This window comes from Pithys albifrons, chromosome 6 (genome assembly GCF_047495875.1).
Source record: "Pithys albifrons albifrons isolate INPA30051 chromosome 6, PitAlb_v1, whole genome shotgun sequence".
In the NCBI taxonomy this organism is placed as follows: domain Eukaryota; kingdom Metazoa; phylum Chordata; class Aves; order Passeriformes; family Thamnophilidae; genus Pithys; species Pithys albifrons.
The window spans coordinates 45,408,999-45,435,454 of NC_092463.1; the positions used below are offsets into that span (position 1 = coordinate 45,408,999).

At 40.8% G+C, this 26,456-nt stretch overlaps 1 protein-coding gene across 1 annotated transcript in view; it reads right to left on the minus strand.

The window, feature by feature from the left end:
- The window catches only part of LDLRAD3 (low density lipoprotein receptor class A domain containing 3), a 103,495-nt gene that overhangs the window by 58,687 nt on the left and 18,352 nt on the right, over window positions 1–26,456 (minus strand). Inside the window, exon 2 of the mRNA XM_071558660.1 lies at window positions 9,453–9,599. Coding sequence (XP_071414761.1) covers window positions 9,453–9,599 — 147 coding nt within the window. The remainder of the gene's footprint in view (window positions 1–9,452; window positions 9,600–26,456) is intronic.

Sequence of the window (26,456 nt, forward strand, 5' to 3'; positions counted from 1 at the left end):
GGGTAACATTTACACTATAGTAAACAGTAAGAGAGAAAAGACAAAGCTAAAGTAAGAAAGCCAATGGAAGTTACTGCCTTTGAAAGAAAAGGCAAAAGATTAATCGCTTCACTTCTTAGCTGAATTACTATGAGTCAGTGGCCTTTTCTTCTTGCCAGACAGTAAGGCCTTAAAATAATCTTTCACAGTCTAGGAGTCTATGTTTCAGTCCTTCAAAATCATCACAAAGCAGACGAAACATCAGAAGAAGAGCACAAACAGAAACCTTGTTTTTCAGACATTCAGTAAAGCAATTTCTCACTAAGAGGTGTTTTAGAAGTTATTCAGCACCAGACAACCCGAACATAATATAAAAGGACAAATTCAAAATCAGACGTTGCACCACACAAATTAAGCACAACTTCAGAGTTGTTAAGATACTCAGGATGCATAATGGCAGAACAGAATGGGATTTCAGTAGCAGGAGTGCACCTCCTCAGAGGACATCTGCATGCCTGATGGGCTATGGTCCCTCACTCCATCATGGGATACTACCTACTGACCTTTTTCTTTCAGTTATGTCATTGATTCCATCCAACTGTTAAACCTGCCTGTTTCCAAGATCTCCAACTAGGCTTTTAACTGACCCTCATCATCAAGAGGATTCAATAATTAGCACCAAACCCTCTTGATCTCCTTGCATAAAAGGTAATCAAACATAACCAGCTATTATGCTTGCCCTTACTCATGTGTAATTGAGCTTTAAATGAAACATTTACCATGGTCACTTAATTACAAATCATATTATAACTACTAAGTATTTGGTTGCTTAATCATGAGTGAAAACAAGAGCTAATTCCAGGTTGATATTCCAAGTTTGAGAGCCATCTGAGTAAGTGACAAAAAGATTAGCAGCTGGCTTACAGTCTTTTCCCAATTAATGCAGATACTCATTTCATATGTTGTTAATACTCAGCTTTGCTTAAGAATTCTGCAAGAAATATTCCAGGTCAACCAAGAGATGACAGAAAGCAGCATGAAACACAGAAGTAGACTTAAAAGCACTCAGTGATTTTAAGATGTGAATCGAAGAATAGAAATCCAGAGGTCTGGTGTATATGTACAACTACTACAAAACATACAACTACTTCTATTGAGAAATTTCTAGCTTTCTGTTATATATTCTAGTTCTTTAGAAAAAGAAAAAAGGTGTTAATTTTATTAGCCTTTTACACAAATAAATAAGAATAAGACAATTAAAGACTGGTTTCGTACAGTTTTTTAAGATTGCTGTTTACACAACACCTGACGGCCTGGAATCCTGGCACATGATGATGCTTACTCCATTAACATTAATGCACAAAATCTATTTGGAGTGCAGCTTTTCATTGCCATGATCCTTCCAGGATGTTAGCTTTGGTAGAATGCTCCTCTCCCTAAGTTCTGGCCCTAAGTTCTCCTTCCATATATTAGCACTCCTCCACCCCAAAAGTAGTCCATATAAAAAATAATCCCTATATATAGGTTCCTTATTAGGAATCCACCTGTCTAGAAGTGACAAGGGATCTTTGGCAGTAGGTTAGCCAATCAGTGAGCAGGCTTTAAACTGAAGGACTCGGGGTGAGAGGTCCAAAGTGACAATACTCACTACATCACATCCAACTCTGATACTGAGACTCTGTGATTCCTTACAGTCTTGTACTTTTGCTGCAGGCATTTAAAGTGCACTAGATGGAGATGCAGTGTAAGGCAGGGCATCACAAAGGTAGGCTGTTAGCTCTGATTACAAGGAGAGTCACATTCCCAGATCATACTCTCAAAAAAATGCCACAGCTCTCACACTTAGAATCGTAGAACCAGCTGGGTTGGAAGAGACCTCCAAGATCATCAAGTCCAAAGCTTCATCCAACACCACTGTGATTACTAGATCATGGCACTAAGTGACACATCCAGTCTCACCTTAAAAGCCTCCAGGGACAGAGAATCCGTCACCTCTCTGGGCAGGCCATTCCAATGCCTGACCACTCTCTCTGTAAAGAATTTCTTTCTAATATCCAATTTAAACCTCCCCTGGCAGAGCTTAAGCCTGTGCGCTTTTGTTCTACTGCTGGTTGCCTTCCACTATTTCACACAGATTTCAGCAGGGACTCAGATTTATGAAGTATCCAAGTTGCTGTAATTATACTATTTTAACATCCTGCTTTTATATTTCTTTCTATGCCTCTAACTTGTTGTGTCTGCATCGCCCTCCTTCATGGTCATGTTGGATCACAGAGCACTTCAAATCCATCAGTATTTGACAGCTATCTTAGTTATTTGCATCACCCATTCATCTGTCTTTGAACACATCCAATTTGCAGCAGAGGCTTGTCATCATCTCCAAAACTACACACAGACAATGCCCAAAGTTCATGGCTACCTAAGCCTCTGATGAGTACTGTGAGCCTTATCACAGCCACTCCATGCTTCCCAAAGTAGCGCATATAGATTTGATGAACTAAAGACTAAACGTTCAGCTCTAATACTCTTGAACTGTGTTACAATCGGTAAAAAAATCCTCAAATGTGAAAAAGTGATTTTGATGCTGGAGTTCCCCTTTCTAGATTTTTTTTTAAGTGTGAGGTTGCTAAATCAATTACTTGCAAGTATTCATTACTTGCTTATTTATCTTCTCCAAAATGTGGTGAGATTTGATACAACACCACAGCTATTCAGTTTGCACTACTCTCAGCTCTTAGCTAGCAAGAGAGTATATAACTTACCAGACACCAGCAACGTAAATTTTTCAAAGCTAAAAGTGCACCTGGCTAGCAACAACAGACTGCAGCAGGTGAGATGCCTTCACCTTTACCCTTGCTGCAGGACCTAAATCCCAGGAATCTGAAAGCATGTCTTGAATTATCACCCTGCCCCTCATCTTCTGTAGTATTAGCCTTAGTAAACACCAGGCTTTAACTGATGCTTTAAGAATAATATTCTGGGGCCATTGATACACTAAACAATGCAAAGTCAGTTTCAATCTTTACCAATGGGCAGTCTTGGCCCATTGCTGTATTTCTGTATCTCAGCTGGTTTAGACAATTCTTTCTGAATTAAGCAGACATTTATTTTTAACAAAACACTGCATTTCATTCTTCAGTGCACTGAGCTCTGCTTGTTGAACAGAAAGCCTAGTATTTAAAAGGATAAGAGCTAGAGTTCCTGTGCCCTTTGTTCCTGTACATGAAAACCATTCATTAGACTGACCCTGTTGAGTGGTTAAACCCAAGCAAAATATCTTCAGCTGCAATAACTGTACTATCATAATAAGGAGTCATTAAATAGCTTACAGAGATTGCAGAACTCATTGTTTCTACGATACCTTTTCTCTTTGTCTTTCAAAGTGGCATCTAGATCTGGTTACTCAGAAGTGTGGAAGTCATGAATTTGACTGTTCTCACAGCAAAATGTAATGGAAAGTGAGGACACAGATCCAAATTCTGACTATCTGGAGAACAATTTGAATTATTAGTAAAGACCATTTATTAATACATTTTGTCTTTGCCTCCATTATAATTTTGGCACTTACAAAGAGAAAAGCATGGGTACATTATGTGCCTTAATGTAATAACAGCTTATGAGCTTCCTGTAGAGCAGACTCAAAGTGTGCTCTTGATTCAGGGCAACCTCCATGATTTTTTTTTAAAGCAGTGCACAGCAACAAATCTAAAGACCTTCTTCTAAAATCTACCCTGCATCAAAGAGGGCAACACAAGGTAGTCTGACAGTCCTCATCTGAGGCTTCCAGATATATGACATGGCTTTGAAGCTGATGCAGTCCCCACTCAATCCACCTCCTTCCTACTGCAGCCCAAACCAGGCAGTGTAGGAGTTCTTGCATTGAAGAAACCCCAATGACAGACCAGCTTCCTCAGATATCACTTCAATTTCAGTGGCATTTTTTCTTTTTTAAATAATTTCCAGCCCTCTGACGCTGTGAAGCTTTTAATACATGTAGTTCTTAAAAACTAGCTCTTTTGTAGAAACTGGATGCCACTGTCAGTCAAAATGCACCTGAAGAAGAAAACCTAGCTAATCTGCTTTTGTTCTCCAAGAATTTCAGCTTTCCAATTGAAAGGTTTTAGAGCACAGGAAAATATTCTTCACATAATCTAGAAAATACAGGCTACCAATTACAAAGCGTGGGTTTCATTTACCATTTGTGTGAAAAGACTTGTTATATTTCACACACGGCTGTGTGTAACTGATCATTATGAGCCCTTTCCTGCGGACTCTCCATTCCTGAATGTGTCAAGCTGGAACACCTGTTGCAAGTGAACACCAGAGGGAGCAGTAAACATTTGTCTGGTAGGAAATTTTTATATTGGAGATGGAAAAAAATAAGGAAAATAAAGTAGAGCAAACTTTGGGGAAATGTAAAAATGGTTACTGAGGGCTGTAATTTCAAACTGCTAATCCAGCCTAAATCCCCACCAATGCAGAGTCAACGAAAAGTACAGAAAGCATGCAGACACAAACACTTTGAATGAGGGAAACTTAGTTGTGCCACGTCTCCCACCCTGTCACTTCACATCCGCACAACACCAGAAGATTTACAAACTCTTCTGAGATTATAAAGCATTTATACAGAACACTGTGTGCATTTAGATAGATTAAATGGAAAGGCAAACATACAAAATGTGGAAAAGATAAGACACAGAATGAAATCTGAAAAAACAGGTCATGTTTACTATATATAAACACACAAACTCTACAGGGTGAAATAAAGAACATACTTAAGAGAAATATAAGAGAAGATGAAATCAAAGATTAATATGCCAACATACCAGCAATGAACAAGTAATTACAACACTATTTCAAGTATTATTCTACTAACCTGACAGTTAAAAATGCTTGCAAACCCAGCAATAGAAGCATGGTTACAACTGTAATAACACTGATCAGAAAACATTCCCACCACACACCTTCATCCTTGCACTACAACATACAGCCTACCAGACATAGGAGTTTCTAGATTGTTACCAGGACCCTGGCTTCTGCATGGGTTCCAAAGCCTTCAATTCCCTGATACAGAAACAAAAATGCTCTTACCAGATCTGCTAGACACCTGGATTAAACTGTTTCTCAGACTGCCCAAATAGGAGTCAACACGCTCAGGACCATGAGAGTGTGTTGGTGTGAGACTGCAGAAAAGCTTGGCTCACCACACCATCCTGAGTGCAACCCAGCATTACAGATCTATATAATGTAGACATTATAAAACATTTAGCTCTGATTGCACTGGGCTCCCTTCAAGCACACGTGTCTCAGGCAAAGAGACAAAGCTGACCTTTAGTGGAAGCCTACTTGGCAGGCAGCTTCAACACCTACCTGGGGAATACTTATTAAAATGGACAGTTTTCATGCAGCACTTCATTTAATGAAGACATTCTCCCCCATGGAGGAGACCTGCTCATAAAGACTCTGTAAGAAGGACAATCAGAGCAAGGTCTGATGACGATGGATTGTTGGTGATGAAATGAGCTTTTTGTCACTATAGTTCCACTTGTTCCTACAGACCAGCTCTTGCTAGCCAGGGCAGAAATGTGTTGGCAGCACATTCCTATAAGCATGGATGATGGCCTTCTGCTCAGACATCTATCCACTCCAAACACACCTTTTAGTAGTGACTCAAAAACTTTGTTTAACTTTACGTTTGTGTTGAATGGGCAACAGTGACAACTGCAAACAGAAACACATGAGAGAGAGAAGTTTCTAACATGAGAACACACTGCCTCAGGGCTATTCTTACGTAAGATTTTTTTCTAGCCTACAGCCCACACTCTTCAGCCCCTGGATTAATGCAGCTCGTCTCTGTCTTCACTGTGTGCCACTATCTGCTCATAGCTGAACATACAAATTTGGCACATAAGAGATGGCTCTCAGGAGAGTAATGAAGGAAAATTTAGACTCCTGGGTATTTGGGATGTCTCTAATTCTGGCTGCTGTCATGCCAGGCACTTAGAGCAGATAATGTGCCATGCTCTGAATCCCCACCATCTGCTGCTCCTTAGCTGACAAAGACAGCACATGCCATCTCCCCACTAGCTGCTGCTCATTAGTGATAACAGCCACTCTGTGTTCACAATGTTCTCTCTGTAATAATCTAATACAAAGATGTACAAAGAGCAAAGGAAAGAGGAAACAGAGATGACAGAGTAAATTATAAGCTTAACTAAGAACATCAATGCAGTCTTAAATCTCAAGGAGAGAATCCTTCCAAGAGCAAGATGCAGGTCTTGGCCCCAAAGGAATACATCAGCAGGTAAGTACAAAGGTCAGCACTGAAGATAATAAATTTACTTCAAAGTGATGTGAAACATGCAAGCACCCATCTCTGGGCTCCTTCCAGTCAGGTTCTCTATTTTGTGACATTTTAGATCTTCCATACTGGATAACAGAAAGAACTGGGGGGCTAGCAGCCTGCAGCTCCCAACCTGGTCAGGGCAAGCACTAACCCTGGTTATCCATAATGCCTGATATGCAACCGGAGCAGGATTTGGGGTCTATGCAATCAATATTTATAAGCTCCATAGGAAAGTCCTGTTGGTAAAGATTCTGAACTTGTCAAGAAGAGCCTCAGCTTCTCCATGGGCAGATACACTGATGACTGCGCAGATTACTCAAACTACAGAGAACTGGAAGTACTCACAAAACATTCACATTGCTATGGTCAATTAATTCTTTTTCAAGCTCACTAAGTGGCTTGGAGGAAAAAACAGAGTGATTATGCTTCAAGGAGAAGTACTCATTTACAACAATGAGAAGTCATTAGCTTATTCCCTCCCTCCTATGCCTTTCCTTAACCCTTCTCCCAGATAAAACCAGGTAAAATTTTTCAGTCATCACATCATGACAGAAGGCAAGAGAATGATCAATGCACTGTGCAGTAACAGCATACAGCCAGCCGGCATGGGAAGTATCAAACTGATCACAGGTCAGGGCACAGAGGAAGCACAGAAGATGACAGATGGTAGGGATTCTGGTAAATGTCCACGAGCAAAGAAAGCCCACAAGCAATGGGACATAATTAACAAGGATGGTCCTGCAAAGCAGAAGACAAAAAAAGAGACAAGAGGAAGAGAGAGAAGAGAAGACATGAATGGACAACTTGCAGGTAATTCTGTTTTGTGTCTTATTTCCTCCTCACACCCAGACTATAACTTTTCCACTCATGGGTCACAAAAAATGAGAACTAGACCACAAATTCTAAGTTTTCCTGTTTGAAGGGTGACAGACAGAATGAGATGGTACAGCAATGGAATTGATATAGTATTGCTCTACATCCACATTGAATCATAAGACAAATCAAAAGAGAAAGACTTTCCACATAACCATGCACATGTGTGCATCAAACGCCTTCAGTGGGCATGCCAAAATACAGCATACTCGTCTTTATAAACAAGTATCAATCTACAGTACCAAATGAATCCTGTAACCAAGCTGCTATTCACACACAAACACTTTTAAGCAAGGCTAACACCCTTCAATATGAAACAGTTACTCGATGAGGAATCACAGGCAAAGCAGCTTAGAGTACAGCTGAGAGTAGTAACACACTGGGAACTCAGCCATATCACGCTGCTAATGCAACTCCTATGCCTTTGTCTCCGCTATCAACAGCTCAGCTACTGTAAAGCAAAATCAAAGCAGAAAACAAAGGATTCTTAATTTTGCTGCAAGGTAAGTTTTAGAAAGTAGAGCACTGTTTTGATGGAAGGAAAGTAACAAAGCCTAGCCTAAATTGATTGAAAAAAAATATTTTATACCCATAGGGTTTCTTTTCAATGCCTTATGTCTGAGCAAAGAACAAATCTAACCCCTGATTTTGGCTGTATAAGCCCATCCAACTTTTGATCACTTCATAATGGAAAAGACTGGCCGGTACTACTACAAATTTGGAGATTCAAATGAGGACTACCTCCATTTGGTTTTGGCTTACCTGACCTGTCACCAGCAGGCCAGCATAGGATAGGAGTTCTCTTCCTGCAAGTCTCTTTTCTATGCTAATTTTACATTTGTGAAGGTGATCAGATAGCAGATAGATGTATGGCAACAGTAAAGAGGAGTCTAATTGTGTCCATTAATTTGTTTAGGATCAAAAGCTTGCTCATCCAGAAAACTGTTGGCTAATCAAGCTGGCTAAATGTATTCAAAAATAAAACCTAACAAAGGGCAATTCTGCAGAAACTTAAAGTTCATAGTTGCAGCATAACCTAGATCAATGAGGTTTATTTCAGTCTGTTGTGACAAGAACAGCTTTTATGAACTGTCATTTTACAGTTATTTTTGTTTTATCATCAGTTACTACATTTATTACGGTCTCTAATTCACTAGATTCAACTGATTTTGGTAAAGACATTTTTGAATGGAGAGTCACAAAGCACATTTTCCTGTTACTGATTCTTGGATAAATACCCAGGACAGCCTTCATGAAGAAAGTCTTTGTTAATGTTAATGAACATTTTCATAAAAATCATCTAATTGTATCAGATGACAAACATGTAAATTGATGATGACAACACTCTTAGAGACTGGTTTGTATCATATAAATACAGAGAAGTGCCATCATTCAGCTTGTTTTAAGAAGTAGAAACAGCACACCCAAAGTCATGACAGCAGGCTATTCATGAGCCAAGTAATGAGGAACCTGAGTCACCTAGCTGTTGTCAGGTTCCATCCGGAACATCTCACTGAAAGGTACAGGTTGAACTTTGGATATTTTTATTCTTGCCAAAGCTCCCACTAAAATTCTGCTGGGTTTAAACAGATACACATGACAATAATCAATCCTTACACCAGATCTATCCTTTCCTAAGATGTTAACATTTAAATAGAAAAGAAAGTTAAATTAACCTGTCTTCAATGTTGCAACACAAGCCTAATACCTTATAAGGACTGCAAAACATTAGGTATTTCATACAGATGTTTTTAATGCTTTAGAAAGAGAGCAAAGCTCACTGGCTTAAAGCAGAACTATATATGGAGATTTCCACAGCAGTTATTGAAGTCCCCTTACTTAAAAGGGATAGATAACTGGGGTAAAAGTAGAGGCATCAAGTTAAAAAAGTAAGAGCATTTAACACATGGTATTTCTATTCAGGCAATTTGAAAGAAGCTATTCTCTTTTCCTTCTGCTCCATAAGCAAAGCTAATGATGTGTCTTGGAAGTGTCCTGGGAAAGGAAGCTTCTTATAAATTCAGATTAAGTGTAATGAAAACATCCATAAAGTACACATGTAATGAAACTACACTGAAGAACCTTGAAGACCTGCAATACTAAAGCCTGTGATTTTTTTCTAACAAGATCTAAATTAAGAAACTGGCAGCAGCTTTGTTACTTACCTAACACACACCACAGAACACACCAGTAACACTGCTTAGCCAAACCTTGTGATATAAAGCATGTTAAGGTCACAGCAATGGTCACTTACGGCATTCCTTCTCATCACTGTCATCAAAGCAGTCTGGCAGCCCATCACACTGCCAGGCCCCTGGGATACAGCGTCCATTACTGCACATGAAGTTTCCAGGAATGTTGCACTCATTTGTGAAGTTATTCCCAGGCAAGAGTTGGCTGTCTGCGACAAATGAAAGAGAGGCAAGGTTACAGGGGTTTTTAACAAAGGCAACAAAAGCAGTCACTGAGTAAGCTGTTTCAGTGGTTGAATGAAGATGAAACATGGATCTTCATTCTAGTTATTTTGTCATTATCCTATCACCATCCTGAGCATGGTACTTGGTAGCACCTTCTTTCTCCTAAATTATCATTTTATCTGTTCTTCATTCTCACTTTCCATTTTGCAGATTTCCCTTCTGCTATTTGCTTTCTAGGAACCTACTGCAGCCTTCTATGCATACTCAGGTCAAAATAAAATTTGTTTAAAAAAAAACCCAACCTCTTCTTCACAGGGTCAGTCTAAACAGAATTAAAACAGATGGGGCTACACAAACTCAGCTCTATAGTCCCTTGCTTTTGTTAAGTAGCACTTAGCTGGCAGAATACTTTATTGTTGTTGTTGCTGCTACCCAAAGGCTATGCACTAGGTAATACAGTACTAATTCATACTAGGTCTTCAAGTAAGTTTGAAACACAGTGCTGCTGATTGAAGTTACAATTGAGCTTCTGTCCACAGGCTAGTAAGGCAGTTGGCACTCTAAGAGCCCGCCAAGCGGAGGCAGTTCAGTAGCAGGATCCTGGAGATCAAGAGAACAGTGGAAGAGACAAATCTAGAGATTTGCCCTCAAGGTAAAACACAGCTCTAATATGTCACTTTACCATTTTTCTCACTTTGTGCATTGTTTTTGGAATGTGGATATTACAGAAACACAAACTCAGCGAAGGAAGATAATGACAACTCAATGGTTTTAATAAACACCAAAATGGCATGCTGTTGCTAGGCTGGGGGGAAGCTGCACGACAATGGGAGAAAGAATATCTTTCCCCTCATCTTTCCATCATATTCCAGACTTGTCCCAGGCAACATGCACCTGACCAAGTAAAAAACCAGAAATACAAACCTTTCCCAGTTAAGGACTGAGTTGTCACAAAAATATGGTCCCTCACCAGCCTGCATACCTTCATCATTCAAACTCAGAAAGAACAAATTAAGCTGACACAGAACTTAACCATTTACCTATAATTTCTCTATTTTGAGGATAACCGTGTTACTTCTGGAACTCTGGAGGAGTGGCAGAGCTGCAGACAGTCCCTCCACTGCCCAGCCTACACTAGCTTGCTTCCTGTTGCTCTTGGAGTCTGACTTCCTACTCTCCCCAGGAAAGCCTGAACACCAAGGGCAAGGAAAAACACTATAAACACAACAGGGTGAGTGCCCCACTCTTCAGTGCTGCACAGAGCATACAGCAGATCACAAGTACTAGGATCAGCAGTTTAGGGGAGACTCTTCTCTAGCTCATTCCTGCTAGGAAATGAGGAACAAATTTGCTTTGTATTGGCATCTTTGGAGAACTCACCTGACGAAATAACAAACTTTACAGCATGATTAGAGCATGAGGCTTTTCAGAAACTCTTGAATCAGCCAAATGTAGATGGTTCCCTTCCTACCCCACAGCATATAAAATGCTCCATCCCTGACACAGGCAAAACTGCTAAGTTTCATATTGCTATTTCGAAAGACACAATAGGAATGCTTCCGGGAGGTAATTCCTTTAAGCCTGTGTCTGCCCCAAACAATATATGTCCTCTCAAATGTTATTTCTTACAAATGGCTGATGCTCCTGGGGATGTTTCAAAAATCTGACAGCACAGACCAGATGCCTTAATGAGAATCTGCCCTAAGCTGTTAAAAGACAAGGTAGTTTGAGGGGAAAAAAAGAGGTCTGAGGCAGGTGGGCAATTTGAGCCAGTGGCCACACACCCAGAGCCACTCATAACTCTCTTGCTGTAGCACCTTAAAGAGAGTGACAGCCACAAAAAAAGCATGCCCAGGCATTCAAGGGGCAATTAGACATCTTTTAGCAGTTTTATTCAATCCTCAGCTTCATTCTTTGCATCACTGCTCTTCCATGGAGCAGTAATGTGTTTGCTCTGCACACTGTTACAACCTAGAGCACAGGAAAACAAGCTCAGCACCCAGGCAATCAGGTAGGGCCTTCCCTGCTCCCAGCACCTCCTGAGGAAACGTCATACCCACCTCTGCCCACGTCATACACCCTAACGTGTAATCAGAAATAGCAACAGTTTGTCCTTGGATACTCCTGCTATGAAACACTGAACAGACACATCAATAACCACTCCTGGGCTACTGCTGCCTTACAGCCATCACTGTTAATAAGTTCCACAGCATTGTGCTCAACCAACAAGAGCTTTGTTTGTTGTTTATGGTGTTTTTTCGCCCTTACACCAGTAATTGAACACACTCACATCAGTCTTTGTATCACTGACGTGTATCTTGTAAGTAATGACAAAATAAAAATTGCTACACTCAAACAGCTACAGGGTGAAGCTGCCAGAATTGCCACAACCTCCATGAGCAAACAACTCCCAGTACGCTGACACCACCTCTACCTGCAACTGGAGAAAAATTATAGGATGCCATTGTCACATCAAGACACGACAGAGATGAGATACCTGGGTATTCTTTGCAATGTAAAGGTTCAGTCAATATACCATGGTCTCGAGTTATAAAGCATCTAAGAGCTTCAACAGCAGAATCTACCTTCCTTCTCCACAGTCTGCCTAAAAAAAACAGCTTTCAGGTCAGCATGGTACCACTGGAAGCCTTCCTGATAATTGCTGTAACTTTTATTACAGCTCACAAGATTTCAGATACTACAAAATTGAAATGTCCTGACTAAGAAGTCTCTGATATAAAACAGAGCTTTTTCAAGCTTGACAAGAGAATTAGAAATCACTGAGGCTTTTGCTCCCTCAGAATCTAAGCAACTAGGCAGTACATTTTGGCAGGATCATCAAAAAGGTGCCAATTTCATGGCATCTTTCTCTGTTCCTCTGCGCTACCTTCTTGTCTAACCTCATACCTCTCAACTAACCTGCTCCACTTCGACATGGAAGCCAGCACCTATTCAAAATGAAAAATCCTGTTCTGAACATGTCAGTGTAACTTCTTTGTGACTTGGGCAAGTTGCTAGATAAGAACCAACACTGAGTCCCACAGCTACCTGCCTGAAGTACAGAACTGTCTTCTCCCCACTAAGCATTATGGTGTTCCTAAGAGAAAACATAACTGGATGCATCTCAAGCACTATAACACCTTCTGTGCAGAATAACCAAAATTCAGCTCCTGTCAGATCTGCTGCTGTTATCTGGCCTGAAAAGCTTTAGTCACGACCTCCACATTCCTTTAATGGAAAAAATTAGACCAAGCTATGTCATTTTAGAAATTTTTAGTTTCAGGAAGAAAAAAAACAAACAGAAACAACCCCCCCTTAAAAAGTGCTATCAAGTCCCTGTTACTTTTAACAACTTCTTTAAATAAATGCCATACTTGTATCCTATTAAACTGAAGCAACATTCCAGGAGCACGCATCAAATTGTATTCATTACTTAATAAGTTGCTTGTTTATAGGATTTCCTTTGTCATTCAATAAATTTGTCCTCAATGTTCTTTTAAAGCAAGGATGTATTACTGACCCTTTCACCAAATAGGAAACAATAGATAGAGGCAGATCAAGTTACCTGCAGACAGCCCCACCCACACAAGCTTTGCTGCAGAATGGCAACACGGGAACTCTGACTCAGCCCTGTTTCAAAGCAACAGATATTTCTCTTAAAACATCACTTTCATCAGCTGCTAGGAGAGTCGCATGCTACAGACACCAACTGGAGAGTCACAGTCAACCCATCTAGAAACTTGTTTCATGCATTACTCCATGCTCAAAAAATCCATTGGTGGATAAAGAACTGTCAAAACAATGGCACACATGGAACCGTTTTAAACTGAATTGCTCCCTTCGATTCCCTTTTTGCAAGCCTCTTATAACAGATTAAAAATGACCCTGAAAAAATCCTCAGTGCAGTCACCATCTCCCAACCCTCAGGAATGCAAGGTTCCTGCCCACTCAGCACTGCACGACTCAGGGATCTGTGCACACATGAAGAGGAGCAGAGTTACAGACACACCCAAGACAGACATGGAAAGGACCAAACCAGATCATCTTGTCCAGTTTTCTAACAAGGTCCATAAAGATGTCAGGTTTTGTGTAGCCAATTTGCTGCACTGCCGGTTGGCAGGGGCAGAAATTCCTTCAATCTGGTGGGGCTGGCTTTCCAATAGCTGACATATTTACCCTGCAGCCTCTTTGACTAAACTTGAATTCAACCCAAATATGAGCTACACGGATGTGTTCAGTTAAGTAAAGGAGGAAGGAAAGAAGGGGAAAGTAGTCCATTTTCACTGCAACACATTGCTCACTTTAAGCAGCATACCATCTGGGCTGAATTAAAAAAAAAAGTGACTCATGTTTCACTGTGAAAGGGACTGAATAAGGAAAATCAATCTGTTTTAGCAGTCACTTTCAAAAATGTTAGCATCTAAATATTTAACATTCCCTGAGAAAGAATCAGGGAAAAATAAATCAAAGGACAAGTCAAGCTGAGCAAGCATTTCACACTGTATTAAGAAAGCAAGTCAAGGATATCTCTCATAAAACCACCTTTTACCTGAAAGCACTCCAGAGAATTGTGCACATTACAAAACAGATCACTAGTGATAACACAGCTTCCTCTGTATCAGAAAGTATAATCAGTAAGAACAGGCAGTTACCCTGGCCAAGAACGTTTTGAGGAAGAAATACAAAACACTTACACGTTCAACACCCTCATGCACAATGCCAGTAAGTTCAGCCTCTTGGCAAAAAGGACCTATCATCAAGGATGAAACATGAACTCTTCACAGTCAAACCTTTCACATGTCTTTTGTGGGAACTATGGGATCTTCGCTGGATATTTTCAATGGATTGCTGCTTAAAGTTTTACACATGTGAAGAGAATTATTTTCATCCAGGCTGGTATGTAGCTGCGAGGCTGAAGGGTTACTCATGATCCTTTCCTGTCACACAATGCACGCATTACATTCCATAGTTGAGTTCATTTTTTTTTCTGCTTAAACCCTGGCCAGGTGTAAATCCACACCAGGTTTGACTTAAGCATATGAGAAATCCATTCTGCCTCTACTGAAATCTGCAGCATGTTGCAAAAACAAAAGGTAAGAGGCTAGAGCAACTCAGTAGCTGGAATTTGCAGCAAGATGGCATCAAAAAGACATATCTTCAATACACATCACAACTAAAGAAAAGCGAGCAATATTAGCAGACTTCACAAACCCTTTTTGATCTTCCTCCATCATCTCAGAAGACCACAAATACGCAGCACTAAGCAACTGGTAGGCTATTGCAGGATTTGATTCCTCTGAAAATGCAAAACTATTTCCAAATGCTTGCATTCAGTCCAGTTGCTTCTGTAAATATAGCCACTAAGGACGATGTTTCTTATCATACTTCTTTATATCGATGTCAAGCATCTGACAAGCATCTCACTCCACATCTGCTTTACAGAGATCTACTAATGCAGGTGATGCACCCAGAAGAGGAATTCAAAAAGCTGAGCATGAAGAAACTCAAAACATTATGCCTTGCCTATAAACTTCAGTTTAACATGTGCATGCACAAACTTCAATGGCAAAAGAAGTGCGCTGGCAGCAAGATAACACCAGTGGAATTAAGGTAGACTTGGCTTAACACTCACTAACTACACTGAAATGGAAGGCAGAGACAATTTGAGCTTATTGGAGAACATCAAAGTCAGTTCTTGTGCAGACACCCAAAGAGACTCTGGCAACAAACTTGCTCAACCTAATCTTTACTACACTACTTACACACCCACCAGTTTTCTAGAGGAAGGTGCCCATACTGAATTCAACTAAATAGGGCATAAGATGATTGCCTATTAACAGCACTAAAAAGGTAAGGAAAATACATTAGTGACGATGATGCTTATTTTCCATCTCTTAAACAAACACCTTGGGTATTACCCAAAAAGCTGTTTGCAGCTGCATGTTCATAAGTGTATCATGTCAATTCCCATAAATCCTTGTCTTCAGTTTGATTGGCTTTCCTATGCACTGCTGCAAAGGTATCTTGCCAGAACAGAAGAGAAGCATGCAGTGCACATTCAGGCTGGCTTTGGGAAGCAAAGCACAAGACAAGCTCTCTCTTGCTCTGCCATGAAGCCTCTGACAACACCTAAGCCATCTGCCACAAGTAAAGGATACCTGCCAGTGATTAACTGACAACTTAAATCCCCTTGAACAGTTTTAATCTCTATCCCTCCCCAGCCTCATTTAAACTGCCTGATGATTACATTGCTTATGCCATATCAGAAGTTATTTGTAAAGGCAGACTGACAGTTCCACTGCAATACAAGAGCGCAAAAATGTTTCTTCAGTGAAGCAGAAGGTAAGATAGTGATTATTCAAGGAACTGCTCACTGATTAGGTTCAACTTCCCTTCCCTCAGTTTTCCGACCACTTCGCATGAGATGCAATATATTCAGTATCTAGTATTTTCACGATTAAAACTGGATCAGTCCTAGCCAAAAGATCAGAAACTCCTCTGGTTACCTCAAACTAAACACTAAATATTACTGAGGCAAGTCAAAGTCAAGGGGAAAACCCTTTTAAAGCACTAAAAAGGACAGCTTCTTTCAATATAGATAGAAAAACTATTGTGGCAGGGCACACTGACTACTGTCTGATGTTCATCATTCGCCCATTAATTGCTCACAGCAAAAGCAGCCTTCATTGAACTGGAGATCAATTAACACATCATAGTCCACACCATAAATAATACAATATACATAGAATAAGTATCTTCTAACTATCTTACAGCCTTAGTTTAAGGAATCGGCACATTCCCTACAGTAGGTGGCTACATTTCAGCACTTAGCCACGCAAGTGACTTAATTAAATACAATCTTCCAACCCATTTTCCAATAAACAACCATTTGCTTTTTCCTTGCAACAACATGTGCAGGAAGTAAGCAGAGGTGAACAGGCTTACTTTAATCCTGTAGCCTTCATGTCTGGATTCTATATTTGGGGAACTGGGCATTTCACTAAAGCTTCCACATTTGCTTGTCTCAGCAGCAGTGCAGCAAAAATACACACACCAAAAATACATCCCTCGCAGGTCTGCAGGCTCAGCACAGTTAGCATGGTGGATGAGAAACAGGCTATGGGCCACTAACAGCTCTGAGTGAACACAGCTCCAAACTACTGGTTTGAACAGAAAAAGTAAGCAGAGGAGAGGAGGAAGGAATAGCTTAGATTACTGAACTGGATGCACCCTGAAAGAGAAGCATTCTCCAGCATGAATATCAAATGGAGCCTATACGCTGCTCTTATCCAACCTAAAGCTACACAGGTTGCTGCCATAAAGAAGCAGCAAAGATGGAAACATCTTACTTTTAATACCTTTGAAGGACACCAACTGTATGAAGTTTAAAAATGGCAAGTGCTGAATTCTGCACCTGGGATGGGGCAACCCCGGATGCACAGACAGACTGCAGAACACGACACTGAAGGGCAGCATTGCTAAAAGCAACTTGGGGATCCTGATCAAGGGCAAGCAAATATGAATCAGCAGTGCCCCAGCAGCCAGAAGGGACCACTGTGTCCTGGGGGGCATCAGGCACAGCATCACCACCCAGCTGAGGGAGGGGATTGCCCCCCTCTGCTCTGCACTGGGGTGGCCTCACCTGGAATATTGTGTGCAGTTTTCGGTGCCACAATATAAGAAAGATACTCAGCTCTTAGAGAGTGTCCAAAGGAGGGCAATAAAGATGGTGAAGGGCCTTGAGAGGAAGCCACATGAGGAGGAGCTGAGGTCACTTGGTCTGTTCAGGCTGGAGAAGAGGAGACTGAGGGGAGACCTCATTGCAGTTACAACTTCCTTGTGAGGGGAAGTGGACAGGGAAGTACCGATCTCTTCACTCTGACGACGAGTAACGGGACTCAAGGAGGTTTAGGTTGGATATCAAGGAAACATTCTTCACCTGGAGGTTGGTTGGGTGCTGGAACAGGCTCCCCAGGGAAGTGGTCACAGCACCAAGCCCGACTGAGTTCAAGATGTGTTTGGACAATACTCTCAGGCACATGGTGTGACTCTTGGGGTGTCCTGTGCAGGGTCAGGAGCTGGACTTGATGATCCTTGTGGGTCCCCTTCCAACTCACCATATTCTCTGATTCAGTGACATGCTGCAAAAACACCACCCTGAGGTAAACATTATTTTTGTCTTCACAAAAAGAAAATACTAAAGGATTTTTGCACAGTAATGTCGACCTACAACAGATCTTGGGGCAGAATTTAGATTTCATTATCCCAGCCTCTGCTTTAGCAATACACTTGTAATTGCTTGTAATGAGGAGTCGAACAGGAATGTTTGCATCAAACAGTTGTACCTCAGAGAAATCAAATGGGGAGTAGGGGTAAAGGAGGAGATAATAAGTTCCTATGTCCCATCACACTATTCCAATCTCCCAAAAATCAGACCAGGCTGACATTCTGTCTGGAAAATACTGAGATCATGCCTGAACTGTGGAAGCAGCAAGACCGGGTCTGATTTATTCAGCATGAAATTTAAAGGAATAACATACAACAACCAAAGTGATGAAAAAAAATTCCATTTAACACCTAGCACTGTGGAGGGGGTTTTTGTATTTTTAACAATTGGGAGGGGGTAGGTTTAAATTTTCTCACATGATGCTCCATGTCAATAAAATATCTACCTACCACAATTAATTTTCCCAATCACAAAATGAGAACATTTACTTTTTAATTGCTCTTCGAGACTTGTTTCTGCAGGGACTTTTTTTTTTGCACTGTGAAAATGTAGGTGGTCATAAAAGGCTGCTGTTAACCACATGCTTAAAAACATGTATTGAATTACCTGCACTTTGGGTCTCTCAGAGACAATGGCTAGCTGTGCAAACTCTGGGATGTTCAGCCTGACTAGCTGGGCAAATTCTTTTAGGTCTTACACACAATCTAAGAAAAATCCCAGGGTTGTTCTGTCTCAAGAAAACATCTAAATTCATTTGTAGTTTATTTCCCCACATGCAAGTGGTACTTCAAGCTGTTCTGTTGTGTCATACAACAATAACTTAAAGCGCTGCTTCAGTGAGAAGTAATCACAAGGACTGGCAGCAGTTTACTGTGAGGCTGTAATAGCCAGTGTTAATTCTCTGAAAAAAACAATCCATAACATCAGTTGCTCTAGTAGCATTTCACTATGGCACTGGTTACAGTCTGCGATAACTTACAGGCATAAAAAACACTGAAGTCCTTCAGAGCTGGTAGCCGATACTGGACATGTTACTCCTCTTTACACCCCAGCATACAAAAACAATGCCCAAATACGCAGCTGTACAAAAATATGGAAGGGGAGCACCTCAAAAAGGAAGAATGCTAATCTCATCCGTCAGGAGGATGCTAGGGAGCTGTCATTTTGCCCCTTCTTCAGAAAGTAGTCATTCAGCACTTAGAGGAATCTTTAGTATTTCTGTAGTCTTACGTCTCACCACAGAGATCACACCTAGAATCAACTTTTGCAAGTGAATGCAGTTTAAACAAGAGCTACATATTACAGGAAAACAAAACCAAAAAAACACCAAACAAGCTATAAATAGAAATTGTTAACTGGTAGCAAAAGAATATTTCACCCAGGGAGGAAAAAAACCCCACCCAACTAAAAAGACAACCTCTGCTCCTTCAGGGACCTTAGAGTCCAAGTCCACATGATGATGACAGTACAGAATAGTATCACTGGCTGGGCAGAAGCTCTGTGTCAAACTAACTGCTGCTTTTTGTACATAGCTTCAATTAGCTAAAGGTGCATGTCCTCAACAACTGAGGCTGATATAAATCAGCCCCATCTTTCTTCAACCCTTTCTTCAATTCCTGCCCTTCTAATTATTATCCAGTTGCATAAACTCCATCACAGGTGAGCAGCAAGCTTTAAAAAAGTTAACCTAAGAGCCTGTAGTTCTCAATGCTGTCTGAATCAACCCATCACAAAGTTTCACGAGCATCTGCTATCACAGAAGAAAGGAACATACATGGACCCCCACATTAAGAACAAGACTGTAGCCTCTTCTCAGGCTAAATGAGACAACCTCAAACACTCCTCCTGCCATTTTCAACTCCAACAGAATCACTCAGTCTCATAAAGTTGCTTGTCCTTAAAAACTATGCCACAATCCCTACTTTAAATGGTAAAGTTTTTAAGAGCACTGGTCAGTCTTCCCCAGCAAGGAAAGCTGCATGTCAGTGTGTCCCAGCAGAAATGTAAATAGTGAAGGCTGGTATCCTACACTGACATCTTATTGGTATTATTTTCCTGTCTAAATACCCAGGAATCACTGTGTCAGTCACACTCCCACCACCAGACACTTCACTGCTGGGACTGAAGCCCTTTGCCCAGTGACCCACTTGCCTCCCTAAATGCTTCACTCACACAGTCAGACAAGGTTTTTCGTTACTGGATTGACTCAGGGTTTCCCACAGCAGAGTCCCAAACCCCTGGTTCCTTTATGTAATTTAATCATGATGCATAACACAAAACCAGCTCGAGCTGGTGCCCCTGAGGAGGTATCCCAGGCAAAGGAATCCCTGGGCTTTTGTACCCTCACAGTGTATACTCTGACAGTCTGGGGTCTTCCTGCTGAGTCCTCAGCTCCTGCTGTGTCTCCCAGGGTCTAATCAGGTCTCTGCAACCTTAGCTGTGCAAGGGTTTAGTGCCTGGTCACAGCCCCTTCCTTGGGGCTCTGATCATTTCCCCTTACCACAGGGCACAGCAAGCAGCTCCCACTGCAGTTGCACAGCCAACTACCTGCTCTAAATGTGTTCCTCAACACTGGTAAATGACCATTTCCCAGGTGTGCTAAAAACAAAATGTGCAGGGCTCTGAAAGCAAACTCACTTTGTAGGCACAGTGGAGAAAGCGAACCAAGATGAAGTTATGGTAATGATATCTTTCTGATATAGAGACAGTACAGATATCTTCCCATTTGGAGAGTTTGCATTTAGGATCTGACTGCATGTCAGTACAGCACATCAGGAGGGGAAAGTAAGCTGTGGTACTGGTAACAATGGGAGAACTTGGGCTTTGTGACTACATGAAAAAGGCACACCTTGAAAAGAGCCTGCAAGACGTAGCTGTAATGTGACGTTCCACAGAGGAGTCAAGTCCAAGAAAGGCCAGGATGCGGGACAGAATAACAAAACAAAACATCAGCAATGTCCTAAACAACAAAGAAAAAACTCATAACCTCTCACTCAACAACACTGAGATAATTTCCAAGTGTGAGGAGACAAATAACCATGATTTTAATCTAGACACGAAAGAGATCTGAAGAATTCCCTACCCTAGGAAGGCAACTCAGCTCCTGATTTGAAGCCTTGCTCTAAGAACAGGAAACAAGAAGACCAGAAACCTCTCTCCTGAGGCTCCTAAAAAAAATCTGGGAAAAGGAACAAGAATGTTTTTCCAAACAATACACTGAAGCAACAGTTAAAATTAGGAGAATTACCAGAAGACAATCAGAGTCAAGGAAAGGCAAGAGCTCAGGAAAAGGAAAGTGATGGTACTAAGTACCAGTGACAGCACATAGACAGCGGAGCTGGGACACTAGTCCTAAACACAAGCATCATCTGGAAATAGATGATAACCTCTTCAACTAGGAATGATAATCCAACATAAAAATAAGACTGAAAAGAGGGCATACATGAAGACCATATGAGCTGTGGGAGAAAATACAGTGTAAAGTGAACTTTGCAGGTGAAAGGCAACTCATTCCTCACCTGGTGCCATGATAATGCAGAACTGGACAGCCTTAGAAAAAACAATTTCAACATGAGCCAAAACAGAGCCCCGACTTCAGAAGATCACCAGGTTAGGTTACAAGCAGCCAATTTTCTATATATATGAAAACATGACAAGCCATGGGGCAGCCACAGCAACAGCATTTAGACTGCACAGGACCTCTCACCACTCTCACCGTATTTTGTGTATCACTGCGAACATAGTGGTTTAACTCAACAGTGACACAGGACACAAGCCTCTTGAAATGTCATAACCTAAAGGTCTGTTTGAAGAGATTTTGCCATTACATTGAAGTTGAGTTTTCTTTTTTTTTAAATAGAAGACTATCTTTCACCAGGCAGTTAAATGCCTCCCTGACACCCGATCCCGTCAGATCTCGGAAGGTCAGCAGGGTCAGCCCCTGATTAGTACTTGGATGGGAGACCTCCTGGGAAATGCTGGGTGCTGTAGGTTCTAGTCCTAAGGACTTCACTGGCACTGTCCAAGCTCGCTCGGCCGTGGCAGATGAACCTCAGGACTTAAACGGTGGGGCCAGTTCTGCGCACGCTGTGCCTCACCTAAAAAAATCCACTGCACAGGCTGGAAGGGCACACTCATGTGGGGACAGCCCTTCCCAAATCTTTGTTCGCGAAGTCGAGCCACACACACACACATCTTTCACCTTTTTGTGTAGCTCTGGTCACATGTCCTCCACTAGGCAAGCCTCAAAAAGAGTTAAGTGGGGGCAGAAGATGGAGCTCAGGAATGACAGATATATACAAGTAATGGTTATTTATCTGAAGTTGGAAATTTCCCACAATCACTACCAGAGACCTAGAAAATAATCACTTCAAGTGAAAAATAACAGCTTTTATAAGCACTTACTGAAAGTATGATTTTCTCCCATTCAAACTGAGCTCTTTGATGTGCTTCATACAGTAATAATAAAAATTTATACAGAAAATAAAGTGACTCATGTTTGCTGCACAGATTAGATTGCTGCTGCTTTCTGTAAACAAAGCAAAACCAGAAAAATAAATGGTATTTGCATTTTGTCAATAGGAAACATGCTGTTAGGAAGATATATGGCAGGGATTATATTGAAGTGAGGGGCTCATTCTTTTCACAGGAGTTTAGTTGCACCTTATCTGTTTCACGTATTCATTGTACCAGAAGCCACAGCCAGGAGGAATGATGTTGTTCCATTGTACAGGAATGAATACAGAGCCTCCACACAGACAGGACATCAATGTGGGGTGCACAACATGGGTGTGCAATCTTCCTCCAAGGCACAGGTGACCAATTCTTTCCAGCAAATATTGCCACAGCAAGATACCATCCACATACCACATATTGCAAATTGCTTTCAAGCTAGGGGTAAAATCAGGGATTTGATTGCAATATAGGTAATCTTGGATATTGCGTTTTTTAACAGTTGCTGCATTTAACAGCACAGTGAAGAGTGAAGTGAAGAAGAGTGAATACTGGGATGAAAATAGACAGAGGAAGAGTCAGCAAAAAGCAGAAAAAATTTTCATGTATTTGTAAGAAAAATGAAGCTTCCCCAGGAGCAGTCGAGGCAACTGTACTCAGTGTGTGTGGAAAGCACCACACAGGAAAGAGTCCAGGATTTAGTCTACGTGGTGTACCAACTTTCTTCCTTTTCCCACTTTTTGCTTCTGTTTTAATTCTTGCCATTCTGTTACCTTTATTTCTCAAAATCCCCTCAACAGTTTCTAACCTAAAAAAAGAAAAAAAGCACCTGCTCTTTAGAAATCTATCCTGGTCTCAAAAGAAAAAAAATAAGCTATGCTATCCTACTAAAAGTGCAAGTGAGACAGTAAGTCTCAAAGAGAAGCTTCTCAGTACACTCTAGTTAAGAAAGAATAAGCATTTATATACTTCATCCCCTAATCCAAAGAAAGGAAAAGCTTCCAAAACTGGATGTGTTTATGCAGATGAATTAATTCTGTGGACGAACTCTGAGTTAACAAAAATTAATAAATTTATGGTTAACTACAGAACTCTTCTTGCCTTTTAAGGCTTCATTCCAACACTTTTTGCATCGGGCATTCTTCCACTGAGCCAAATCAAAACCCCACATATCATCTTCATGTTTAAACAAACGTAAAACTCCACATTCCTCCCAGCATCCATCATACTTATGTATGCTATGAAGTGTACTTTCTGAAGAAGATGGGGCAAAGACTTGTCCAGACAGAGAGCGCCAAACCAGCAAATGCTGGGAGGGCTGTGAAGCAAAGTGATGGGCTGGAGAATCACCTACAGAGTTGCCCAGATGGGGATGATTTTCAAAGTGCATATTACTTGGTTCCATGGCAGGACATGTTTGTTTTCACATGAAACCCAAACTAAAACTTAGGGTGCACTAAGTTTGTAAATATGCCAATCTTCTTTTCAAGCTTCTTAGAAATCAAGTGTTGTCACTGCAGTGGCACCGGAGACTGGCCGTAACAGAGGTTCTTCCATGCCTTGATGACCAGTAATGAAACAGCAGTTCCAGCATTCTGCCATTAAGGGTTGATTTTGAGTCTTGTTGGCCTAGTTGGCTATTCCCATAAATACTAATGCAGCAGATATAATTGCAATGCTGGTATATTTGGCTCCAGTCACTCTGCCAATTTAGCAGCAACTAATGTTTTAAAATTGCAGGGTGTAAATTTAGCATAGTGGATCTCACACATTATGTTTTTACTGGTGAAGATTGTATTTGATTAACCAGAATTAAAAGAAAGACATCACACTTTGTGAAAGCTTGCCTATTTTTCCCAAAATCTCTGGAAAGAAAGAAATAAGAAAAATCGAACTGTATTGACTTCACAATGACAAAGACAGTGCAGCTCAAAATGGTGCATTTCTGAATTTCAACAGTCATTTTTTTCAAGTTGATGAGCAGAGAATTGCAAGTGCCAAGCAATGCCAAGACTTCTGCCAAGCAGCTATCAAATCTGGGTAAGACAAAAAAGCAGGAAGAGACATCTTTGGAATACAAGGATAATCTGAACATATTTTCTCTGTAACAACCATATTCGACTTATTTTTACAGCCTCAAGAACTCAGAGAAACTGGCTGGCTCAAACTGTGACTCTCCACTACTACTCACATACACATTTGCACCTTTCTTTCTGGCCTTCCCACATACTGCAAGAAGTTCAAAAGACAATGAAAACTCTACATAACTGATACTTTTAAGGACACTTTGGTAGATAATACATAGTGCTACACTGACAGCCACTGCTATCAAAATAGACCAGTAATATAACGCAGATGGGCACTAGTCAAGGTTTCTCCAACTTCACTTAAGTGTACAACAAGCAGCAACAAAGCACAGCAGTCTCCAGCCTTCACATTTCCATGAGTGAGCATGTCAGTGCATCACTGCTGTAATGACAACTCTAATTCTTCCTTGGCAGAACAATGTCTCAAACCACTCACAGTCCCTACTGGCTGCTGCTCACTTGGGTTTAGATTTTGTAACCAAATACCTAAGCAGACTTACTCCAGACTTACTAAGATATTCAGACTTTCAGCACCAGAGCCGCTGCCGCACATACACTCTCTTTAAACACAGAGTGCGTATTTAAAAACCGGGAATCTTGCTGAATATTCAAAACTTATTTTTCTCCTGGGGAAACCTGAATTGAAAACACTTGGAAACAATAAAGATCTTAAAAAGGCACCCAAGATTCTTAACTGATTTATTTCTCTTAATTTTGATCTCAGTTACTGCAGAAATTTCTACTTTTCTTCAAAGTCAAGCTGACACATTCTGTTCAAATCTTCTGTCAGAGTTGCAGTCAGAGCTCCCACCTTCCCAGGTGGAAAGCCCAGTAAGCTGCAATTATCTGTATCCCGAGGTTTTGCCTGTTCTCTGAATCTACCTCAGTAGGATCAGAGAAACAGGACTCACAGGGAGGTTAAAAAGCTCTGAGGTAATACACCCTGCTCTACCTTCAGAAAATTAGTTAAAGACTTCAGAAGGATACCACATACTTTGCATCAGACAAGATGCAAATAAAACAGAAAAAAAATAAAAGAGAGCAAAGACTTTCCTTCTACAAGACAAGCAGGCAAGGGCTTACAATTAACACAATTATCTTCCCTAAATTTTCCCTTCAGTTTTATTTCCCAGTACTGGCAAGATACTGAAGAACGTGGAGATCAGTATTTAAGCACAAAAATCACTCTTACAAAAGCAAAAAATATCTGGCCAAGATAAATCCCGTGCTTAGATCATACAGACCATGAACTTGGAATCACTTTTAATCATCTTTTTATTACAAACAAAAAAAAGTCACTATCCTTCAAGATGTCTCCAAAAAAGGGATGCTTTTGTCTTTATTAACATTACTGCTTAGTAATGTTACACCCTGTCACAGCAATTTAGCAGGATAGCTATGCTGTCCTGTTAGCAAGAGATATTACACATTAGCAGAAGACAATAAGCTATACTGTCCAGGACCCAGGATAAGCACAATCATGAGACTCGTGATGACACTTGATAACCTGTAACCTCACGTATTACACAATACATCACGATGTTCTGTTTTCAGAGACCTTCATATGCAAGTGCCACCCAAACCGAATCATTCCAGACAGGCCTTTGTTCATCAATATGTAAGAGGATACTCATCATTCATTGTAACCTGAAAGTAAATTCCTTGCATTCAAGAACTAGAAGAACTGAGTTTTGTGAAAGATATCAACAGCTCAGTCACATTCTCTGCAGCTCAGGAAGACAGCCGGTCTCATAGTGCTTCATATGGAACAAGGCTCATGTGACCTGGTGACGAGCCCAGACAAAAGCGGATAGCTGACAGTCAGGAGAGACTTCCTTCAGAAGACTTCATCCATAATTTAGCTGTTAACAACCATGTAACTGGAGTGGCTGCAGGAGAAATTAACCGTTATAGTGAAAGCACTTATCATCTTTAATTGTGTTTGCTTTCTACTTAAGCAACAAGGCTTTTCTTTTGTCCAAGGGTTAGTTCCTTTGGAAAAGGAAAAAGGTATGAAGCTCAACTAATACATACAATTAATTGAACTTAAATTTTAATCAGTCAAAAAAGGATGA